General features: G+C 42.5%; 1 protein-coding gene across 1 annotated transcript in view; it reads left to right on the top strand.

Moving 5' to 3' along the window:
- Window positions 1-25,297, top strand: part of GABRA5 (gamma-aminobutyric acid type A receptor subunit alpha5) — a 104,107-nt gene that overhangs the window by 59,255 nt on the left and 19,555 nt on the right. The window contains exon 8 of the mRNA XM_060005521.1: window positions 1,736-1,818. Coding sequence (XP_059861504.1) covers window positions 1,736-1,818 — 83 coding nt within the window. The remainder of the gene's footprint in view (window positions 1-1,735; window positions 1,819-25,297) is intronic.

The following is a 25,297-nucleotide window of genomic DNA, read 5'->3' as shown; positions in this document are numbered from 1 at the left end:
AAGAAATCTGGACAAAGTGTACCAGGTGAAATTATAAGTGAAATGATATGTATTTGTAATTTTCTTCTTTATAACTTTTCTGTATTTTCCATACTCTTTTACGAACATAGGTGGCGTATAATTTTAGATATCATCTCCCCACCTGAATATGAGACTTTTGTGGTATATTCTCATCCATGTGCACTCACACCCTCTGGAACTCAGTCCATTTTGGGGAGAGTGGTACCCCCAGGCAGAGGCAGCAGATTTCCTCTCCATGATGGGCACACACCTTCCTTCCACTGACACGTTTTAGCTCCATTCAGAGAATACATGAATTGACTACTCCATCTGCAATCATCAAGTGTGAATTACATGCCCAATTTAATAGCAAAAAAGTTAAGCTATCTTAAAAGAAGGAAGAAGTAAAGGCAAAAATGATTGTGTTTACATTTTTATTCTCACCCCAGGCACATGGGCAAGATCCAGACAATATAACAAAATATAATTGTAACGTCTGTTTAAAGTTGAAAATTGTGCAATTTGATTTCATTTTATGCAATTACATTTCATTTTAAATAATAGAATTAAACACTAAGAACAGAAGACTAACTCATTAAAGAAATTTAGATTTACTACTTAATTAGTAAATCTGTAGGGAAATAAAAGCACCACAGCATGATGACTCCGCAAGTACAAACAGAGTTTTGGGTCACACAGCCTGTGGGGCACGTGCCATTAGGGGCTCTGCATTCTTGTCCGGATCCCTTAATATCCATGCCTCACTTTCTTACCTTGACACTGGGGTGATAATAGCAATACATTGTGCTATTCTAATTAGATATGTTAATGCAGGTGAAACACTTAACACAGTCCCTAGCCCAGACAAGCAACTCTTATGATCAGCACTGTTTTAGTCATTGGTGACAGTGGTAGTGAATGGTGGTATTATTATTTGGAAGACCAAACTTGGATTAAAAACAATAAGAAAGTTGCTATCATAACACAATTTTGCTTACTCTATAGTTTCATGACATCAGCCCAGTACACAATAATTATAGCCAGCTTCTGGTCGAAACTTGGACTGTGTATTTATTCCACACTTTTATATATATATATATATATATATATATATATATATATATATTTTTTTTTTTTTTTTTTTTTTTGCGGTATGCGGCCTATCACTGTTGTGGCCTCTCCCGTTGCGGAGCACAGGCTCCGGACGCGCAGGCCCAGCGGCCATGGCTCACGGGCCCAGCCGCTCCGCGGCGTGTGGGATCTTCCCAGACAGGGGCACGAACCCGTGTCCCCTGCGTCGGCAGGCGGACTCTCAACCACTGCGCCACCAGGGAAGCCCCACACTTATATTTTTGAGCTTATAAATTATTTTAGAACATACATATATTTTCAGCCTTGTCAAGGGAAGTTTTTTTATTACTGTGGGTAAGTGATGGGAGAATAAAAGAATAAATTATCTTTAAAGGCATCTCAAATTGCTTTACAAGCGGTAATGTATGTACAGACACTCACCAAGCCACAGAACTCCTGAGCAGATTTGATTTAAACCTTATTTCTAAATGATATTCATCTACAATGCAATCCTATGTAATTTGGTGGGACAGTTTAGACAATTTCATAAAAGATAGTAATTAAAATAATGAGTGGAGTGCTTAATATGGCTTTCAAAACGTGGTGTCCAGTAAATAGCCAGAGTCGGTGAGTCATTGAAAGGTCCCCATCTCTTGTTTTTCAGCTTGACCATCTCGGCAGAGTGCCCAATGCAACTTGAAGACTTCCCGATGGATGCTCATGCCTGCCCTCTGAAATTTGGCAGCTGTAAGTTATTTTCACAAGTAAGAATCGTGGTTATATTTTGGGGGTTATGTCCCCCAAAGACAGAGAAGCATTTATGTTCTATATGTGAGTAAGAATGAGATGAGCTGCAGTCTGCTTGGGAAGTCTGGAGAGTATGGTGGGACACACACCAGGCTGGTTTCCTTGCTTGTAACTGAGAATGCAAGTGGAGGCACTTGCCTGTTAGGGTATGCTCCTCGGGAAGCAGTTCCCTACCCCTAGACCTGCACCAGGCAATTGCACCAGGCAATTCTTTCTTGTCTTCACTTCTCAGATTGCAGGTCACCTCCTCCAACAGCCCTTAATGACCCAATTTCGGTTACCCACCTGATAACTCCTTATTGCATGGTAGTTATTGCTATGTTGAGTCACTTCTCAGATGTCCTATATGAACATTTGATTATTTATATGTGGGTTATTTAATTTTTAAACAGTTTGGAGATTTTCCTGTTATCTTTCTGTTACTGATTTCTAGTTTAATTCCATTAGAGTCAGAGGACACCCTCCGTATGGTTTCAACTTTCTTTACATTTATGGGGGTTTATTTCATGACTCAGAATAGGATTCATTTTGATATTTGTTCTGTGAACACTTGAAAGTCATGTGTACTTTGCAGTTGCTTGGTGGAATGCTCTACAAGTATTGATTAAATCCTGTTGATTATGGTGTTGTGAGTTCTATATTGTTTGCTGATTTTCTGTCTTCATCAATTGTTGAGAAAGAGGTGCTGAAGTCTCTGACTGTAATTGTGCAGTTGACTATTTCTACTTTCAATTCAGTGGGTTTTTTGTTTCATGTATTTCTCAGCTGTTATTTGGTGTATACACATTCAGGATTATAATTTCTTGTGGATGAATTAACCCTTTATGATTGCATAATGTTCATATCTGTCTCTGGTAATTTTCTTTGCTTTGAATTCTACTTTACCTGAAATCCATATGGCCACTCTTTCTTTCTTTTGATTAATATTTGAATGATGTATATATTTCCATATGTTTACTCTAAGCATCATTACGTTAAAATGAGCTTCTTGCAGATGGTGTATAGTTGGGTCATATTTTTTTTTTTTTTTTTTTTTTTTTTTTTTTGCGTTACGCGTGCCTCTCACTGTTGTGGCCTCTCCCGTTGCGGAGCACAGGCTCTGGACGCGCAGGCTCAGCGGCCATGGCTCACGGGCCCAGCCGCTCCGCGGCATGTGGGATCTTCCCGGACCGGGGCACGAACCTGTGTCCCCTGCATCGGCAGGCGGACTCTCAACCACTGCGCCACCAGGGAAGCCCGGGTCATATTTTTTAATTCACTTTGCCAGTCTGTATTTTCAATTGGTGTATTTTCATAATTTACATTTTATGGAACTATTGGTATGTTATGACTTAAGTTTGTCATTTTATTTGATTTTTTGGTCTTCCATTCTCTCTGTTTTCCATTTCTCTATTTTCTTTTTCCTGACTCCCTGTGGGTTAGCTGAACATTTATTATGATTCCATTTTTATTTATTTACAGTGTTTTTGTGTATATCTTATTGTACATCTTTTATTTTATTTATTTATTTTTGTCTGCGTTGGGTCTTTGTTGCTGCGCACGGGCTTTTCTCTAGTTGCGGCAAGTGGGGGCTACTCTTTGTTGCAGTGCACGGGCATCTCATTGCAGTGGCTTCTCTTGTTGTGGACCACGGGCTCTAGGTGCACAGGCTTCAGTAGTTGTGGCACATGGGCTCAGTAGTTGTGGCTCACGGGCTCTAGAGCACAGGCTCAGTAGTTGTGGTGCACGGGCTTAGTTGCCCCACAGCAGGTGGAATCTTAGTTCCCTGACCAGGGATCAAACCCACGTCCCCTGCATTGTAACAGATTCTTTACCACTGGACCACCAGTGAAGTCCCAAGCCATTCTTTTAGGATAGACTGCTGGCAATAAATTCTCTTAGTTTTTCTTCATCTGAAAATACCTTGATTTCTCTCTTCATACCTGAAGAACATTTTTAATGAATATAAGATCCTGTTCTGACAGTTCTTGTGGCATTTGAAAAATGTGTTACTTTGCTGTTGCCTCCATGATTTCTGATGAGGAATCTGCTATAATTCAAACCATATTTTCTTTATAGGTGAGACATCTTTTCTCTCTCTCTCTTTTTTTTTTTTTTTTTTTTGCAGTACGCAGGCCTCTCACTTGTGGCCTCTCCCGTTGCGGAGCACAGGCTCCAGATGCACAGGCTCAGCGGCCATGGCTCACGGGCCTAGCCGCTCCGCAGCATGTGGGATCTTCCCAGACTGGGGCACAAACCCGTGTCCCCTGCATCGGCAGGAGGACTCTCAACCACTGTGCCACCAGGGAAGCCCTCTTTTCTCTCTTGTTGCTTTCAAGGTTTTTTCTTTGACTTTAGTTTCAGAAGTTTGACTATGATGTGTATTAGTGTGGATTTCTTTGGGTTTACTGATTTGGGATTTACTCCACTTCTTGAATCTATAGATTTTGGTCAAATTTAGGACATTTGACCAGTTATTACTTTGAATACTTTTTCTGCCCCATCCTCTTTCTCTTTTTCTCTCCTGACTCAAATGACATGAATATTAGATCTTTTGTTGTATTCCCACAAGTACTGAGGCTCTTTTCACTTTTTTTTCTATTACATCTGTGAATGGTCACAGGCCCTTCCAGATGGCTATTCCCTTGTTCTCTGTATATCCCTTGCCTGACCAGTGCCTACTTCACCTACACCCTACTCATATGACTGACCTACATACCTGCCCCAGGCCCCAGCTAATGACTGTTCTAGCTTTAGATAAGAACTCTCCACTCTGCTTATCAAAGGGGTGGTGAGGAACAGACCCCTCTGCTGGTTTCCCTGGTAACCAATGAGGTAACCTGATATAATTTCCTCCTATAACTGGCAATCTCTCCTTCCACCCCGGGAGCAAAGACGGCCTCATGTCCTGCCTGCCATCCGCCAAACATGGTGGGGTGTCACTCCAGGACCTTGCTTCAGAGGTGTAAGTTCCCCCATCCATTAAACCATTGATGTTTCTGTCACTGGCTCTTTCTTCAGTCTTAAGGATGGGCAAGTAGAGGGCTTGTAGACCTGCAGGGTGCAGCCCAACAATCTGTTTTTCAGATCACTTAATTTTGATTGTTCTATCTTTAATTTTACTGATTCTTTCTTTTGTCCCCTTCATCTTTCTGATGAACTCATTTACTGAGCTTCTTATTATGGTTATTGTTTTCTTTAATTTTATGTGTCAACTTGACTGGGCCACAGGATGCCCAGATATTTGGTCAAACCTTATTGTAGGCATGCATGTGAGGATATTTTTGGATAAGATTAGCATTTAAATTGGTTGACTGAGTAAAGCAGATTGCCCTCCCTAATGTGGATGGGCCTCGTTCAATCAGTTGAAGACCTGAATAGAACAGAAGGGCTGACCTTCCCATGGGTAAGAGGAAACTCCTCCTGCCCGATTGCCTTGAGCAGGCAATGTTGGTCTTTTCCTTCCATGAAAACTGAAACAGCTCTTCTTGGGTCTCCAGCCTAACAATTTTCAGACTGGAACTACACCATCCGTTCTCCTGGGTCTTCAGCTTCCTGATTGCAGATCTTGGGACTTCTCAGCTCCCATTATTGCATGAGACAATGCCTTATAATAAACCATGTATGTATGTGTGTGTGTGTGTGTCTCTCTCTATATATATATGTATATACGTATATATATGTAAATATATGTATATGTATATATGTCTATATATGTCTATATATAGAGAGAGAGATGCACACACACACACATATATGTATATATATCCTATTGTTTCTGTTTCTCTGGAGAACCCTGACTAATACAGATTTTGGTTATGAGATGTGGGTGCTACTGTAGCAAATACCTGAAAATGTGGATGTGGCTTTAGAACTGGGTAATGGATAGAGGCTGGAGACTTTTGTGGTGCATGTTAGAAAAAGCCAAGATTGCTATGTAGGGACTGTTGGGTGAAACATGGATGTTAAAGGTGATACTGGTAAGGGCTCAGAAAGAAAAAAGAGAGCTAGAGAGAAACCTTTCTTCTTCTTAGAGAATACCCAAAGAATCATGAACAAAATGCTGATTGAAACTTGGATGTTAAAGGTCTTCTGGTGAGGTCTCAGGCAGAAATGTGGGACAGATTATTGGAAAGTGGAGGAAAGCTGCTGCTTGTTATGAACTGGCAAAGCACTTGACTACAATGTGTTCCAGTGTTTTGTGGAAGGTAGACCTTATGAACAATGAAATTGGTTATTTGGTTGAGAAGATTTCTAAGGAAAGTGCTGGAGGAGTGGCTTGGTTCCTCTTGACAGCTTAATAGTAAAATGTGAAAGGCAAGAGCTGAATTAAAGAAGGAATTGTTAAGACAAAAAATGAAAAAAAAAAAACCCAGAACTTAAAGATTTGGAAAATTCTCATACTCATATTGCAAAAAAAGAGGAAGTTTCTTCAGGAGAGAACACCAAATAAAAAGGTTACCCATGGTGTTATTGGCCATCTCAACAGAAGGCAGGTAGAAAGACCCCAAAGGCAATTCAGAGACCATCAGGACTGCCAGTCCCACCCCAGGTGCAGAGTGCACAGGCCCAGGGGGCCAGATGGCCTCCAATTGGGCTTCAAAGGGCAGGGCTAGCAGAGCCCTGGGTGCCACGCCTTGCAGGGCAATGGGCATGAGTCTGCTGCCTCAGAACATTGAACCAAGGAGAATTATTCTCAAGCCTTAAGATCTAACGGAACTCGCCCTGCTAGGTTTTGGACTTGCTTGGGACTTGTCACTCCTTATTTCCTTCCACATTCTCCCTTTTGGAACGGGAATGTCTATCCTATACCCATCCCACCATCGTATTTTGGAAGCAAATAACTTGTTTCACAAGTTCACAGCTGGAGAGGAATTTTGCCTCAGGATGAATTGAGTCTAGATAATATTTAGATGAGACTTTTGACCTTAGATGCTAGAGTTGATGCTTGGAATGAGTTAAGACTTTGGGGATACTGGGATGAAATGAATGTATTTTGCATGTGAGAAGGACATGAATTTTGTGGGGCCAGTGGTAGAACACTATGGACTGAATTATGTACCCCCAAAATTCATATTTTGAAACCCTAATCTCTATTGTTACTGTATTTGAACATAGAGCCTTTGTAATTAAAGTTAATTGAAGTCATAAAGGTAGAACCCTCATCTGATAGGATTGATGCCTTTATAAGCAAAGGAGGAGAGAAATCTCTCTCTGTCTCCACATGCATGCAATGAAGAAAGGCCATGTGAGAACACAGCGAGAAGGCAGCCCTCTGTAAGCCAAGACAAGAGTCTTCACCAGAAATTGAATCTGCTAACATCTTGGTCTTGGACTTTCCAGCCTCCAGAACTGTGAGAAAATAAATTTTGATTGTTTAAGCCAATCAGTCTATGGTATTTTGTTATGGTAGCCCAAGCAGACCAACACAAGTGCTAAAACTTCTCTTTGGTTTTTCTTTCTCTCTTCTGTTTCTTTGCTGAGACTTTCTATTCTTTCACTTGTTTCAGGCATGTTTGTAATCGGTTGTTGCAACATCTTATGGTGGCTGCTTCAAAAATTCTTTTTTTAAAAGGATTTTTAAAAAGTAATTTTTTAAAAGGTAATTCTGACATCTCTGTCATATTTTCTTTGGCATCTATTGATTTTTTAAAAAATTCAGTTTGATCTTCCTGGTTGTTGTTAGGACACATTTTTTTTATTGGAACCTGGACATTTTATGTATTATGTTATGACAATCTGGATTTTATTGAAACCTTCTGTTTTAGCTAGATTTTTAAAACCACTGCTCTGGCAGGGAAAGGTGCAGCACAGCCTCATTACTGCCAGGTGGGCTTCCCTTCAGCCTCCACTGACACAGGGATGACTGGGCTCTTGCTCCTGCTAGGTGGACGCAGGACTCCGAGCTCTATACAGGTCTTCACTGACACCATGTGGGGGAGGGTGGGCTTGGGGTGGCAGGAGTCTGAGCCTCCACTAAACTTCCTGTGATGCAGCCCCAGCAAGGAGCAGGAGGACATGCTCCTACTGATTAGGGTGGGAGTCCAGGCTCCCCACTTGGCCTCTAGCCCACTACAGAGAATTGGCATCAGTGCTGCCCAGCAAGGATGAAAGCCCTGCTCCCTCGTGTTGGACCTTTGCTGATACCTGCTGAGTGTGAAAGCCTAGGCTCTCCACTCTCTTTGCTGGCCTGGGGTGGGGTAGGGCAACATCTTTTCGGTGGTATTTGACTGGAGTCGGGTGATATTTTCTGTCTTTATAGGCTGACCCTTTCCTGCTCCTTTCATGTGGTGTCCAGAGTTAATAGTTGTTACCTACTAACAGCAACTCAGCCGTTACTGGCAAGGAACTTCCTTCGATTCTGAGGGTTTCCTTTTATATTGCTTCTATAATTCCAAAGGGATTTGGGGGATTAGGAGAAATAAGTATGTGTGATGAGCCAAAAATTAAGTTGGATGGGAATAATTCATTTTTTTCAAACTATGATCTTCAAACGCCATGGAGAGATAAAACATACATTTATTTTGGGGAAGTAGTGTAATGGAAAGGGACTCTCACTAGGATTTATTTAAACCACTTACTGCCATCGGATAGCTGTGCACATCAGTAGCTGGGACAAAGCCTTCAAAAGATCCCTAGGGCACCTCACTTGGGAATCACTGATTCATGTCTCTAAGAGGAAAATGAGTTGTGTAACTTAAAATTATGCTACTCTTTGTACCTGAAAATTATGCTCTTCATTTGATCAAAGGTAAAAAACACTAAAAGTCAAAGACTGTTATTTTTTCATCATTAGTTAAATAAATTCAAGTCAATGTGATATTCAGATTTAATGGCAATGGTGTGCAGGGCAGGAGCACAAAAGCAATTTTTGGTGAAAAAAAGTATGTGAGCTTTTAACCCTTCTTCATATCATCTCATATTCAACAACTCACCAGCTGCAGTTATATCATTTATCATATTCAAAGCTAAAATATGTATCTGATAGGATCTTTTCATTTCAACATTCAACCAAACAAAACAAGATCAATTTATATATATATATGTATATATATATACATATATAAATTTATTCATTTCTTGAACTCCATAGAGAGACAAAACCAATATAACCATTTCTTCAACTCAGTAGAGATATTGAACTCTCATGCCAAATTTCTTTTTATCTGCCTGATACTTGAAGACTGGTTTGAAATAGATGAGATCGCTTATTTATATTTGCTCTTATTATCTTTACTATGATATACAAGGCAGTTTAAAAGATTTTCCTGATATATCATGTATGCATACAATTGATCAAGAGCTACAAAACTGCATAAACTTCACCTTTCCTCAGCTTGTATGGTTTCAGCTCAGGACTTAATAGGTTTAAGAGAAGAAATGCTATTCAATGAAGTGTTTTTCTTACTTGTCTTTCATCTTTTGGATTTACTAAAAATAGCTGCTTGGCCAAGTAGTTCACTTCTACCATCAGCATCAGAGTCTGCAGAGGCTAAATGTGATAGTATAATGAGTTTCAAATTACCCAATCCAACAGTTCTCTGCTATTAGGAGACAAAGCAATGCAAACAGTCGTCATTATTCTAACGAGCCACATGCTCTGGCTTCTCTAATGCAGAGCTGGATTAACAGACATTTCTGTTATTCCTATCTCCTCTCTCAAGAATTCAAACAGTTGTTGAAATTAGCCCTGGCTTATAGATGGATACTTCCCAGTACATAAGGAAATTCCTTAAATATAATGGCATGGCTTACATTTGGAAGCAAATGCTTAAACAAATCAAGACCATTTAGAAAAGAAAAAAAAAACAATTTTTTTGTTAATTTTATTTGTGAAATGGTGCCTTAAGTATTAGATTAAGTCATGAGAAAACATCTGGATTCATGAAAATATATTCTATATTAGACATGGACACTGTTTCGGTGGATCTCCAGTAGAGAGAATTTCAGACCGTCGCGGGTAGATGTCATGGCGATAACCTGTCAGCGCATTCAGACATGTGGGATTACAACTCCGCTCCTGCCTTGGTCATGCCCAATACGGAGAGACTCAGCTCACCTGTTGGTGGTCTAGAGCGCAGGTTTCGGAGTGCCTGATGTGAGGTCTTAGAAATACATTGAAGTTTTGTCTGTGTTGTGCGTTAGTTACCCTTGATTACTATCAGCTATGTCGGGTGTGCTCTGCCCTCAGCACTCTGCTAGGTGCAGTGAGAAAAAGAAGCTTGACCGGTGCTCAAGGAGCTGATGATGGACATGTTAGATAATCAGGTTAAAACCCTTGTGAAACTGAAGGCCATTTGGGGAACCTCCTCATGGGGGTCATATTTTGAACTGAGCCTGGAAGGATTTGGATAGAAGAAGGCATAATGGAAATAAGGACAAAACACAAATGACAGGTGATCAGTTAGTGGAGGACACCCTTTGGGGAAGTGACAGGACAGTGTTACAACCCAGATAGGAAGGGCCTTAAATCCCAAAGTGTAAAAGTAGTAGGCAGAGCAGTGATGTTGTGGAGTAAGGGATGTACTGAAATCACTAGTTTGGAAGTGAAACCAAGCACTTGGAATGCCATGAAGCAGTAGAAGTGATGAGAGCTGAGAGCAGGGTGGTGGCTGGTGTGACAAGTGGATTTTGAGATGGACTCTGGGCGTGTGTATAAGAGTCAAAGATGGCATCATGATTTTAAGACCAGGTGACTTGGAAAATACTATTTTCTATGAGAAATTGGAAGTAATTGGAAGGAGCTGCTGATTTGAATGTATAAAAAGCTAATCAGTTTATGAGAGTGTAAAAAAGTGCATGGAGGGATTTCCTCCTCATACTCCCGGCCTTTGACCTGCCTCTCACTCTTCTTCACAAAGGAAGCAGCTTTTCTGCTGGGAGGGTGACAGTCCTTTGTCCTTCTTCCCTGATTTGACCCATTTAAGTCTATAGACACAGAGAGCACGGTCTCTTGACTCTCCCTCAGACCAGCCGGGACAGTGACCCCAAGTAATTTTACAAGGACCTGACTGTGGGGTGGTGATGGGCCATGTGACTAGCAAATCTCAGGCTTCCAGTGTCGCTTCCTGGGTAACAGGGCAGCAGTGTTATCTGTTCATCTCCATCTGCAGAGAGCTGCACTCACTTCCCAGTTGATTCTGGGCAAGGAAAGTGGCCTGGCAAAGCCCCACTGATCTAATTGTTACCTGCTTAATTGAAAGCAGGGATATTGGTTGTGCAATAGGCCATTAGAAATAACGTAACCACAGACATTTATATGTTACAAATTTTCTAATTTAGATTATGGAATCAATGTGTCAGGTATTGACTTGGTTTTCAGCTCAAGAGACTGAGACTTGGTACCATTGAAGATGGGCAGGTCATGCAGGTGATGGGTGGTGAGGTCACCTGGGGAAGGTACTCAGCCCGTTCCCACCTCCAGTTTTAGAAGAGGGAGGAAGGCTGAGGACATGGGTGTCAGAGAACTCAAATCCTGTACGTTTTGCAAATCACCAAAATTCCAATTACATCCTAACCTGCATTTCTTCTAATGCCAAAGGCAGTGAATGCATAGAGTAAAAGAGGTTTCCTCACTGGTTACTGGCAGTTCCTGGGTGTCCAAGCAGCCTGTCAGATAAGACTAACCAGTGGTCCTCACACACTGGGTTTGCTTTTGACAGACAATTAGAAAGTGAATTCATGTAGAAAGATCTTCTCATAAGACTGGATTTGACACCAAGCAAAACTTCTTTCCAACCTATGGCTATGTTTCTTACAGCTACTATTTATTTATAACTGTGTGTCAGGCATGTGCTAAATACTTGACATTCATGAATACACTTTACCCTTAAGCACCCCTAGGTGTTTCCCTCAATCTGCAGATGAGGAAGTAGAGCTTTGAGCGTAAAGAGGTTGTCGAAGATCATCCCATAGTGAAGGTCAGACATGTTTCTCTCGTAGTTAGGCAAAAACTCATCACTTCTAAAAGGCCTTGGAAATAAGGGGTTGATGTGCCATTGTGGCCTTTTATTCAGGATTTGCAGTGCCAGAAGTGGACAGACAGGAAGTGTCAACCCAGGAACAGAGCTGCTCTGAAAGCAGTGATGAATTCCCAAGTTAGTTGTGGCTGAAAATGTTTCAAACCTTCTTGCCTGGCTCCACTGATGTGTGGTTGGAGAAAGGCAAGCATTATGTTTCTGGAGCTCTAAATCATGACAGATGATGGCAACATGGCAAACTTGATGGCCTTCTTTACTGTCGTCCCCAGGTAAGAGATGGGCTGCCACACCTCTGACACACAGAGAAGAATTTAGTGTTGCTAAACGCCCAAGCAGAAAGGCACATGAGTGCCTCATTTATTCCCATCCTTAATTTGATGGCAGAGCAGAACTCACGGTGTTGAACTGATGTGCCGGAGGCCGCGCTGCCTCTCGTTGCTGCTGTTATCAATGCCATTAACATCGTCAATATCAATAGGCCATTTAATATTTACAGTTTGAAAAACCAGAGGATATGAATTATTAATATACATTGTAGGTGACATTCATACATCACTCTGTGATTTCAAGTAACTTTGATCTAGTTATAATTATTATTTTATTGGGTCCTTATTGTAAGATAAGTATTATTATCCACCCCCCACCAACAATGGAGAAAGAGGCTTGGAGGACGGGTGCCCAGAGAGCCTGCAGGTAACAGAGCCAACCTCTCCCAGCCACTGATCCCTGCAGGACAGACACGCTTCCCTGGTCAGTGCGCCTCTTAGCCCCAGAGCTCAAGGACAGCCACCCCCAGTCCCACTGAGGAGAGTGATGCCCAGCCTGCAGTCAGGACCGTGTCCGCAGCAGTCCAGTCTGCACGCCCACCTCTGTGCCTCCACCACCCCACAGGTCCCACCTGCATCCCCACATTCTCAGTCGACGTCCCTCCAGGCCACCCGAGGGGTCACCTGCCCCACTCTCCCAAATGCCTCATTCGTCCTGAATGTCCTCCCTCTTCAGTGTGTTGCCAGCTCTTTGCCCTCTTTCCCGTCTTCCTTGAGGATGCTGGGCACTGAGTAGGTAGCTCCATGGCGGAGGGGGAGGGGGAGAGGGGAAGCATAGTTTTCTGTGCCCCGTACTCTTTTTATTTTTTTCTATTTCTTTTTTTATTGAGGTATAATTGACATATAACATTATTTCAGGTGTACAACATAATGAATTTTTTTAACATAGTTTTACATCTTTATTGGAGTATAATTGCTTTACAATGGTGTGTTAGTCTCTGCATTATAACAAAGTGAATCAGTTATACATATACATATGTTCCCATATGTCTTCCCTCTTGTGTCTCCCTCCCTCCCACCCTCCCTATCCCACCCCTCTAGGTGGTCACAAAGCACCGAGTTGATCTCCCTGTGCTATGCGGCTGCTTCCCTCTAGCTATCTATTTTACGTTTGGTAGTGTATATATATCTGTGCCACTCTCTCACTTTGTCACAGCTTACCCATCCCCTCACAATATCCTCAAGTCCATTCTCTAGTAGGTCTGCCCTACTAGATATTTATTCCCATCTTGCCCCTAGGTTCTTCATGACAATTTTCTTTTTCTTTTTAGATTCCATATATATGTGTTAGCATATGGCATTTCTCGTTTTCTTTCTGGCTTACTTCACTCTGTATGACAGACTCTAGGTCCATCCACCTCACTACAAATAACTAAATTTCGTTTCTTTTTATGGCTGAGTAATATCCCATTGTATATATGTGCCACATCTCCTTTATCCATTCATCCGATGATGGACACTTAGGTAGTTTCCATCTCCTGGCTATTGTAAATAGAGCTGCAATGAACATTTTGGTACATGACTCTATTTCAATTATGGTTTTCTCAGGGTATACGCCCAGTAGTGGGATTGCTGGGTCATATGGTAGTTCTATTTATAGTTTTTTAAGGAAACTCCATACTGTTCTCCATAGTGGCTGTACCAATTCACATTCCCACCAGCAGTGCAAGAGTGTTCTTTTCTCCACACCCTCTCCAGCATTTATCGTTTCTACATTTTTTGATGATGACCATTCTGACCGGTGTGAGATGATATCTCATTGTAGTTTTGATTAGCATTTCTCTAATGATTAATGATGTTGAGCATTCTTTCATGTGTTTGTTGGCAGTCTGTATATCTTCTTTGGAGAAATGTCTATTTAGGTTTTCTGCCCATTTTTGGATTGGGTTGTTTGTTTTTTTGTTATTGAGCTGCATGAGCTGGTTGTAAATTTTGGAGATTAATCCTTTGTCAGTTGCTTCATTTGCAAATATTTTCTCCCATTCTGAGGGTTGTCTTTTGGTCTTGTTTTGGTTTCCTTTGCTTTGCAAAAGCTTTGAAGTTTCATTACATCCCATTTGTTTATTTTTGTTTTTATTTCCATCTCTCTAGGAGGTGGGTCAAATAGGATCTTGCTGTGATTTATATCATAGACTGTTCTGCCTATGTTTAACTCTAAGAGTTTGAGAGTTTCTGGCCTTACATTTAGGTCTTTAATCCATTTTGAGCTTATTTTTGTGTATGGTGTTAGGAAGTGATCTATTCTCATTCTTTTAAATGTAGCTGTCCAGTTTTCCCAGCACCACTTATTGAAGAGGCTGTCTTTTTTCCACTGTACATTCCTGCCTCCTTTATCAAAGATAAGGTGACCATATGTGCGTGGGTTTATCTCTAGGCTTTCTATCCTGTTCCATTGATCTATCTTTCTGTTTTTGTGCCACTACCATACTGTCTTGATTACTGTAGCTTTTTAGTATAGTGTGAAGTCACAGAGCCTGATTCCTCCAGCTCTGTTTTTCGTTCTCAATATTGCTTTGGCTATTCGGAGTCTTTTGTGTTTCCATACAAATTGTGAAATTTTTTGTTCTAGTTCTGTGAAAAATGCCAGTGGTAGTTTGATAGGGATTGCATTGAATCTGTACATTGCTTTGGGTAGTAGAGTCATTTTCACAATGTTGATTCTTCCAATCCAAGATCATGGTATATCTCTCCATCTATTTGTATCATCTTTAATTTCTTTCATCACTGTCTCATAATTTTCTGCATACAGGTCTTTTGTCTCCTTAGGTAGGTTTATTCCTAGATATTTTATTCTTTTTGTTGCAATGGTAAGTGGGAGTGTTTTCTTGATATCACTTTCAGATTTTTCATCATTAGTATATAGGAATGCCAGAGATTTCTGTGCATTAATTTTGTATTCTGCTACTTTACCAAATCCATTGATTAGCTCTAGTAGTTTTCTGGTAGCATCTTTAGGATTCTCTATGTATAGTGTCATGTCATCTGCAAACAGTGACAGCTTTACTTCTTCTTTGCCGATTTAGATTCCTTTTATTCCTTTTCTTCTCTGATTGCTGTGGCTAAAACTTCCAAAACTATGTTAAATAAGAGTGGTGAGAGTGGGCAACCTTGTCTTCCTCCTGATCTCAGTGGAAATGCTTTCATTTTTTCACGATTGAGGATGATGTTGGCTGTAGGTTTGTCATATATGGCCTTTATTATGTTGAGGAAACTTCCCTCTATGCCTACTCTCTGGAGGGTTTGAATGGGTGTTGAATTTTGTCAAAAGCTTTCTCTGCATCTATTGAGATGATCATATGGTTTTAGTCCTTCAATTTGTTAATATGGTGTATCACATTGATTGATTTGCGTATATTTAAGAATCCTTGCATTCCTGGAATAAACCCCACTTGATCATGGTGTATGATCCTTTCAATTGCTGTTGGATTCTGTTTGCAAGTATTTTGTTGAGGATTTTTGCATCTATGTTCATCAGTGATATTGGCCTGTAGTTATATTTCTTTGTGACATCCTTGTCTGGTCTTGGTATCAGGGTGATGGTGGCCTTGTAGAATGAGTTTGGGAGTGGTTCCTCCCTCTTCTATATTCTGGAAGAGTTTGAGAAGGATAGGTGTTAGCTCTTCTCTAAATGTTTGACAGAATTCGCCCGTGAAGCCATCTGGTCCTGGGCTTTTGTTTGTTGGAATATTTTTAATCACAGTTTCAATTTCAGTGCTTGTGATTGGTCTGTTCATATTTTCTATTTCTTCCTGATTCAGTCTTGGCAGGTTGTGCATTTCTAAGCATTTGTCCATTTCTTCCTGGTTGTCCATTTTATTGGCATAGAGTTGCTTGTAGTAATCTCTCATGATCGTTTGTATTTCTGCAGTGTCAGTTGTTACTTCTCCTTTTTCATTTCTAATTCTATTGATTTGAGTCTTCTCCCTTTTTTTCTTGATGACTCTGGCTAATGGTTTATCAATTTTGTTTATCTTCTCAAAGAACCAGCTTTTAGTTTTATTGATCTTTGCTATCATTTCCTTCATTTCTTTTTCATTTATTTCTGATCTGATCCTTATGATTTCTTTCCTTCTTCTAACTTTGGGCTTCTTTTGTTCTTCTTTCTCTAATTGCTTTAGGTGCAAGGTTAAGCTGTTTACTCGAGATGTTTGCTGTTTCTTAAGGTAGGATTGTATTGCTATAGACTTCCCTCTTAGAACTGCTTTTGCTGCATCCCATAGGTTTTGGGTCGTCGTGTCTCCATTGTCATTTGTTTCTAGGTATTTTTTTATTTCTTCTTTGATTTCTTCAGTGATCACTTCGTTATTAAGTCGTGTATTGTTTAGCCTCCATGTGTTTGTATTTTTTACAGATCATTTCCTGTAATTGGTATCTAGTCTCATAGCGTTGTGGTTGGAAAAGATACTTGATACAATTTCAATTTTCTTAAATTTACCAAGGCTTGATTTGTGACCCAAGATATGATCTATACTGGAGAATGTTCCCTGAGCACTTGAGAAAAATGTGTATTCTGTTGTTTTTGGGTGGAGTGCCCTATAAATATCAACTAAGTCCATCCTGTTTAATGTATCATTTAAAGCTTGTGTTTCCTTATTTATTTTATTTTTGGATGATCTGTCCATTGGTGAAAGTGGGGTGTTAAAGTCCCCTACTATGAATGTGTTCCTGTCGATTTCCCCTTTTATGGCTGTTAGTATTTTCCTTATGTACTGGGGTGCTCCTATGTTGGGTGCATAAATTTTAACAACTGTTATATCTTCTTGGATCGATCCCTTGATCATTATGTAGTATCCTTCTTTGTCTCTTCTAATAGTTTTTATTTTAAAGTCTATTTTGTCTGATATGAGAATTGCTACTCCAGCTGTCTTTTGGTTTCCATTTGAATGGAATATCTTTTTCCATCCCCTCACTTTCAGTCTGTATGTGTCTCTAGGTCTGAAGTGGGTCTCTTGTAGACAGCATATATATGGGTCTTGTTTTTGTATCCATTCAGCCAATCTGTGTCTTTTGGTGGGAGCATTTAATCCATTTACATTTAAGGTAATTATCGATTTGTATGTTCCTATTCCCATTTTCTTAATTGTTTTGGGTTTGTTACAGTAGGTCTTTTCCTTCTCTTGTGTTTCTTGCCTAGAGAAGATCCTTCAGCATTTGTTGTAAAGCTGGTTTGGTGGCACTGAACTCTCTCAGCTTTTACTTGTCTGTAAAGGTTTTAATTTCTCCATCAAATCTGCATGAGATCCTTGCTGGTTAGAGTAATCTTGGTTGTAAGTTTTTCTCTTTCATCAATTTAAATATGTCCTGCCAGTCCCTTCTGGCTTGCAGTTTCTGCTGAAAGATCAGCTGTTAACCTTATGGAGATTCCCTTGTGTGTTATTTGCTGTTTTTCACTTGATGCTTTTAATGTGTTTTCTTTGTATTTAATTTTTGACAGTTTGATTAATTTGTGTCTTGGTGTGTTTCTCCTTGGATTTATCCTGTATGGGATTTCTGTGCTCCCTGGATTTGATTAACTCTTTCCTTTCCCATATTAGGGAAGTTTTCAACTATAATCTCTTCAAATATTTTCTCAGTCCCTTTCTTTTGCTCTTCTTCTTATGGAACCCCTATAATTCGAATGTTGGTGCATTTAATGTTGTCCCACAGGTCTCTGAGACTGTCCTCCGTTCTTTTCATTCTTTTTTCTTTATTCTGCTCTGCAGTAGTAATTTCCACTATTTTATCTTCCAGGTCACTTATCCGTTCTTCTGCCTCAGTTATTCTGCTATTTATCCCTTCTAGAGCATTATTAATTTCATTTATTGTGTTGTTCATCATTGCTTGTTTCTTCTTTAGTTCTTCTAGGTCCTTGTTAAATGTTTTTTGCATTTTTTCTATTCTATTTCCAAGATTTTGGATCATCTTTACTATCATTATTCTGAATTCTTTTTCAGGTATACTACCTATTTCTCTTCATTTGTTAGGTCTGGTGGGTTTTTATCTTACTCCTTCATTTGCTGTGTGTTTTTCTGTCTTCTCATTTTGCTTATCTTACTGTGTTTGGGGTCTCCTTTTTGCAGGATGCAGGTTCGTATTTCCCATTGTTTTTGGTGTCTGTCCCCAGTGGCTAAAGTTGGTTCAGTGGGTTGTGTAGGCTTCCTGGTGGAGGGGACTAGTGCCTGTGTTCTGGTGGATGAGGCTGGATCTTGTCTATCTGGTGGGCAGGTCCACATCTGGTGGTGTGTTTTGGGGTGTCTGTGGACTTATTTTAGGCATCCTCTTTGCTAATGGGTGCGGTTGTGTTCCTGTCTTGCTAGTTGTTTGGCATAGGGTGTCCAGCACTGTAGCTTGCTGGTCGTTGAGTGAAGCTTGGTGTTGGTGTTGAGATTGATATCTCTGGGAGATTTTCGCTGTTTATATTACGTGGAGCTGGGAGGTCTCTTGTGGACCAGTGTCCTGAAGTTGACTCTCCCACCTAAGAGGCACAGCACTGATTCCTGGCTGCAGCACCAAGAGCCTTTCATCCACGCGGCTCAGTTAAAAGGGAGAAAAAGTCGAAAGAAAGAAAGAAAGAGGATAAAAGAAAATAAAATAAAGTAAGATAAAATAAAATAAAGTGATTAAAATAAAAATATTTATTAAGAAAAAATAATTTTTTTAAATAAAAACAAAACAAAACAAAAAAAACGGATGGATAGAACCCAAGGACAAATGGTGAAAGCAAAGCTATAGAGACAAAATCTCACACAGAAGCATACACATACACACTTATAAAAAGAGGGAAAGGGGAAAAAATAATAAATCTTGCTCTCAAAGTCCACCTCCTCAATTTGGGATGATTCGTTGTCTATTCAGGTATTCCACAGATGCATGGTACATCAAGTTGATTGTGGAGATTTAATCCACTGCTCCTGAGGGTGCTGGGAGAGATTTCCCTTTCTCTTCTTTGTTCGCACAGGTCCCGGGGCTCAGCTTTGGATTTGGCCCCGCCTGTGCGTGTAGGTCGCCGGAAAGCGTCTGTTCTTCGCTCAGACAGGACAGAGTTAAAGGAGCCACTGATTCTGGGGCTCTGGCTCACTCAGGCCAGGGGGAGGGAGGGGCACGATGAGGAGTGAGCCTGCGGTGGCAGCAGCCAGCATGACGTTGCATCAGCTTGGGGTGCGCTGTGCGTTCTCCCGGGGAAGTTGTCCCTGGATCCCAGAACCCTGGCAGTGGCGGGCTGCACAGGTTCCCCGTAAGGGAGGTGTGGATAGTGACCTATGCTCACACACAGGTTTCTTAGTGGCAGCAGCAGCAGCCTTAGCGTCTCATGCCCGTCTCTGGGGTCCGCGCTGTTAGCCGCAGCTTGCGCCAGTCTCTGGAGCTCCTTTAAGCAGCACTCTTAATCTCCTCTCCTCGCGCACCAGGAAACAAAGAGGGAAGAAAAAGTCTCTTGCCTCTTCGGCAGCTCCAGACTTTTCCCCAGACTCCCTCCCGGCTAGCCGTGGTGCACTAAACCCCCTTGCAGGCTGTGTTCACGCCGCCAACCTCAGTCCTCTCCCTGCGCTCCCACCGAAGCCTGAGCCTCAGCTCGCAGCCCCGCCCACCTCCACGGCTGAGCAGACAAGCCTCTCGGGCTAGTGAGTGCTGGTCGGCACCGATCCTCTTTGCGGGAATCTCTCCGCTTTGCTCTCTGCACCTCTGTTGTTGTGCTCTCCTCCACGGCTCCGAAGCTTCCCCCTCCGCCACCTGCAGTCTCCACCCGCGAAGGGGCTTCCTAGTGTGTGGAAACCTTTCCTCCTTCACAGCTCCCTCCCACTGGTGCAGGTCCCGTCCTTATTCTCATGTCTCTGTTTATTCTTTTTTCTTTTGCCCTACCCAGGTACTTGGGATGTTTCTTGCCTTTTGGGAGGTCTGAGGTCTTCTGCCAGCGTTCAGTAGGTATTCTGTAGGAGTTGTTCCATGTGTAGATGTATTTCTGATGTATCTGTTGGGAGGAAGGTGATCTCCGTGTCTTACTCTTCCGCCATCTTCCCCTGGCCTCCCCTGTACTCTCTTTAGATACATGTCTGTGCTCCCAGTCTTTTCTGACTCTCAGAACTGCCCTGGTCACTGAGACCTATTGTCCCAAGGTTTGAGCTTCTTTTTCTTTTTGAGTTTTGGGATTCACCTTTTCCAACCCACTCACATCTTCCAGGGGTTATGGGGGCCCCCTTAACTCTTTTGGCCAGGGTACAGACTCACAGCCCACGTGTGGATTGGGACTGGAGTGGGGGTTGTTAGTGGGACATTGGCAGCCCTCCTCACTGCAAATGTAGCCGGGAAGGGGGAGGCCAGCTTCACAGTGCAGCGGCTCTGCCTGCTATGAGGCAGAGGAGCTGGGGGAAGATGCAGGACAGTGGCACAGGACAACAGGAGCACAAGCTGCCTGAGACAGTCTGGGGACTGCCAGGAGATGCTGCCTCATCACCATGTACTGTCCACTCCATACTCACAGCCCCAGCTAGAATCCAGTGTGGCCACTCTGCTCAAGTCCATGTCTCAGTACCACGGCCCTTCAATATTCAGGGTCCTGTAGCATCTAAATAATAGGAAGATAGAAATCTCATGTCTTTTATGGGGAACTCAGGGCACCATCCAAGTCTCAGCATATGCCTGGTGGTGTCTGTGACCAGACACTTAGAAAGCAGCTTGCCAGGGTGGAGCACATCGTCAGGCCTCACCTCCCTCATCCCCAGCCATGTTCCCCCAGTAGAGAAGGGACATTACGGCAGAATGCACTGTGTTGGGTAACTCCAGTGCTGTCCGTGTGAAATCAACACTTCTGTAATACCTGAAACTTGGAAATGGAAGGTCATGCTAATTTAAAAAAAACGTGACAAGAACAGTCAACCTCCACCTGCTGTGTAAGTCAAGTGTAGCATCCATGTTATTCCATTGACTGCTGTAGCTGGTCTACTCTATTTACGTCCTTCTATTTCATGTCTTACTAATATGCAGATGAACATTGGAATCATGTCACTAATTCTCAGGGTTCTGACCACCCCCTCGCCGAGCAGCCTTCTGATAAGTTGGGATCCCATATGGCTTTGCTCAGAGACAGGTTACACTGGTTATTGGAACCATGTTGAGTAACACACATCTGGAGGGAGAATGTCTAGCACAAGAAAGAAAGTGATACAACTTCACTGAAAGATATTTCAACCGAGAAGAATACTTTGTGTTGCTCTCAGCTCATACATTAGCAGTCAGAAATGCTCTGTGACTGAGAATGCCTGGGGTGCTCATCTGGGCCCATACTACCCATGGCAGCCCCTCAGACATTCCCTGACCAGAGGCAACGCTGAGGCTGGACTGGCCTTTGTGGTTCCTATGATGATTGCAAGGCATTCTCAGCAACAACCACCAGGGAACTTTGAAAAAACAAGGCTTATTACTCAGAGCTCTTAGAGGGTACACAGCACGCCCAGGGCCACACAGCACTGTCACGGGTAAGGGAGAGAGGAAGAGCGCAGACCCAGGGCTCTACCCTTATTGGGGTCCAGGGTGGGGTGCTTAGGGTTTCACCAGTTCAATCTTTATTGGCAAATTTAAAACATAAGAACAGGAATTAGGCACTCTAACTAGGGAGAAGTGGGGTCATCAAATGACCAGTTATCTAGGTCACCTTGGGCTTTCTAGAAGGGGAACTCCATGGGTGGACCTGCCCTTTATCTAGTAGTGTAGCTGGGAACATGCCTATGTGAGGTGGATGCCTTTTAAATAGTTGCCTCGGCAATGGAAAGCTTAATGCCAGGCACTTACATTACAATCAAAAAGGCTTACTGTCAGGCACTTTCACTCCAAAGACCTAAATACATATCAAGTCTGTGATAAAAAGACTCAATACCATAAGATATCATGTGTCCCCAATCTGTAATCTATAGATCCAATTCATGTCCAACATAAATTTCATCAGAGTATTTTTGGGAAAGCCTGATGAGCGGATTCTAACATGTATATGGATGAGCAGAGGACCAAGAACAGCCAGGGCCCCATGAAGAAGAAAAGCTGGCACCTCGCCCTTCCAGCTGTTCTTGTCTAGAATTCTAAAGTCTGCGTAGTTAAGACAGGGGAGATTGAAATTGGAGTAGAAAAAAGGAGCAGAACAGAGAATCCCTCAAGAGAGAGCCCATGCCTGATGGAGACCTTACTTGTCAGAACAGGCCCTGCAAGTACGTGGGTGGGAGGGACAGCTTAATGATTTCGGTGGCAGCACCAAAAACCACATGGAGAAGATCTGATTGGATACTTACGTAGGAAAATATATACAGAAGTCAACTGTCTGTGATCAAGGCCCTAATGGTTAAAGATGGAGCATTCCAGCTTTGATACTACATGTGTAACATCAGGAAGGCCTCCGAAATAAGATGCAGAAAGATTAAAAGGTTGATAAATTTGACTAACTTAACATACCATTTATCAAAAAATTTTTAAAAAAATGAACAAAGTGAAATAGCCACAAACTTGAAGAAGATATTTGCAACACATGGAGCAAAAAAAATATGTATATCAGAATATATTTGAAAACATGAATCAAATGGGTAAAAAACACAAAACAGATTTCACAAAGAAAACATAGCCAAGGCAAAAAAAGCCCCTTTGTTTAGTGATGTCTGTCCAGAAGGTACAACTACAAAGCAAACAATGCAATGATTATCATAAAGTTCAGAATACCACCTGTGGGGAGAAAGTGAGCCTTTGGTGAGTCGTGCGCCTAGAAGGTTCTGACGTTTTCCTCTGTGCTAAGCTCAATGTTTGCTACATACATGCTTGTTTTATTATTTTCCAAGTGTTACGTATACTCTTTTGCACATAAAGCAAGAATAAGGAAGTGATGTGCACTAGCAAAGAAACTCCCACACTTAGTGGGAACACGGCTCATTACTAACGTGACCTCTTCTGGCTCCTTCTGTGGAAACCTCATCACGCGTGTAGTCCTGCTTGTCTGCCTCAGCAGTGGCCACACCAGGAGCCCATTCGCAGTGCCGGGCACCAGCCCTGCCTGGTGGAGTCCCGGAGCCTGCTGTCCTGCTTAGGGATGCCTTCCCTGCCAGCCCATCCCATCTCCTGAGACGTCTGCAGAGGCCTCCCTGTGAGGGTACATGGGTTCTGTTCCATCTGGAGTTGGCGTCAGGCTGCGAGCCAAGCACACAGCCTTGTCCAGAAGGCATTGGGTGCTGTGTGTGGCAGCTGGGAAGATACAGAGGCGGGTGTGCAGGTTTACCTTCAGGGCCCTCAAGAGCCATGGGGAACACTTGAGCTCCCCTGTTCCTTAAAGCCAACTGCTCCTCTGGAAGTGCTCTTGCTGAGGTGAACAGATGCCACGAGGCCCCGAGGCCACTTCTCAGCTGTCGTCTGAAGCCTGTGACACAAGCCCCTGCGAAGCACACTCCCCATGTCCTCCCACTGCAGTGGCCGCTGCTCCAGTGGCTCTGCAGCTCCCTCCTCACCTTCCCAACCTCTAGGCCCTGCAGCACCCTCCCCTCCACCAACATTCACTCTGCAGGTGACCCTGTCACCAGCCCCTGCTTCAAGTGACATCTGTGTGCCGATGCCTCAAGAAGTCACATCCTCACCAGGGACCAATCCCATGAACTCCTGACTTGTGTGGCCCACTGTCTGCTCAGCATCCCGAGGAGACCTCTCATAGGCCTCTCAACTCTGAAATGTCAGCACCTGAATGCTGCTGTTTCCTCAGAAGCTGGGTTGTTCCAGAATCTTTGCCATCCTAGAGTACAAATGAGCCATCCAGATGCCTGGTTTGGTCACCCTCTTCCTCTCACAGCTCACATCTGATTTGTTAGCTGATTGGATGACCCTTTCCTTTAAAATGTATCCCTATTTTCTCCTCTTTTTACCACTTCCAGCCACTATCATCTTTCACCTGAATTATTTTAATATTGCCCTAAGCACTCTCCTGTTTCTGTTCTTTCCCCCCCTGCATTCTAGTCTCCTGTTTCAGCCAGATGGGTCCTTTTACAGCATGAACTAGGCTATGTCACTTACTTGCTTATCCCCGCCCCTGCCTTCCTGGCTAGCTAAGAGTAAAAGGCAAAGGCCTTAAATAGCCTTGAGGCAACGTTTATGTAGTCTTTTCCTCTGCCCTCTGCTGTCTACCCTGTCCAGCCACACTGCCCACCTGCCTTCTCCTCAGGCATTGTAGGCACACTCTTGCCCCAGGACATGTGCACTTGCAGTGCCCTTTTCTGGGATACATGTCCTTCTGACAACCACGTGGCAGGCTCCTGCACAGCCCTTGGGTCTCTTAAGTTATGCCTTCCCAGATTACCTTATTTAAAATAGCACCTCTTTCCTCTTCATAGCTTATATTTCTCCATAGCACTTACTACCACCTCACATGTAACATGTCTTATGTATATTTGTCTCCTTCCTCTGGGAGAGAGTCTTCTGTTTACCAGTCCATCTACCTGTTCCAGTTTTCTACTGCCATGACAAATTATCACAAACTTAGCAATTTAACTGAAGCAACACGTTTATTAAGTAACCTTATTGTAGTGATCATTTTGCAATATGTATCAATACATATATAAAATCATGATGCTGTACACTTTAAACTTATACAATGATACATGTTAATTATATCTCAATAATAAAAAACGTGTTATCTTACAGTTCTGTAGGTCAGAATACAGTGGATTTGCCTAGTGTTTCAGCTCTGGGTCTCCCACGGCCAGAATCATGGTGTCAGCAGGGCTGCTTTCCCTTCTGGAGGCTCTGGGGGCAAATCCACATCCAGCCTCTCTCAGGCTGTTGGCAGGATTCAGTTCCATGGGTTGTAGGTTGAGGTCCCTGTCTCCTGCTGACTGTCACCTGAGGGAGTCATTCTTGCCTTCTATGGGCTGCCCACATACCTTGGCTCATGGCCCCTTCCTCCACCTTCAAAACCAGCAATGGCAGTCGAGTCCTTTCTTTCTGCTTCGAATCTCTCTGAGCTGGGTCTCTCTGACTGGCCCCAGCTGGAGAAAGTTCTCTGTTTTTAAAGGCTCAAGTGATTATACGGGGTCCACTGGGATCATCTAGGATAATCTCCTGATTTTAAGCCCATAGCTTTAATTCCATTTTGCACAGTGCCTTTTGCTGTGTAAGGTAACAGTCACAGGTGTGACACCAGGG

The sequence above is a fragment of the Delphinus delphis genome, chromosome 2, assembly GCF_949987515.2.
Source record: "Delphinus delphis chromosome 2, mDelDel1.2, whole genome shotgun sequence".
In the NCBI taxonomy this organism is placed as follows: Eukaryota; Metazoa; Chordata; class Mammalia; order Artiodactyla; family Delphinidae; genus Delphinus; species Delphinus delphis.
This window is presented reverse-complemented; position numbering and strand designations above follow the sequence as displayed.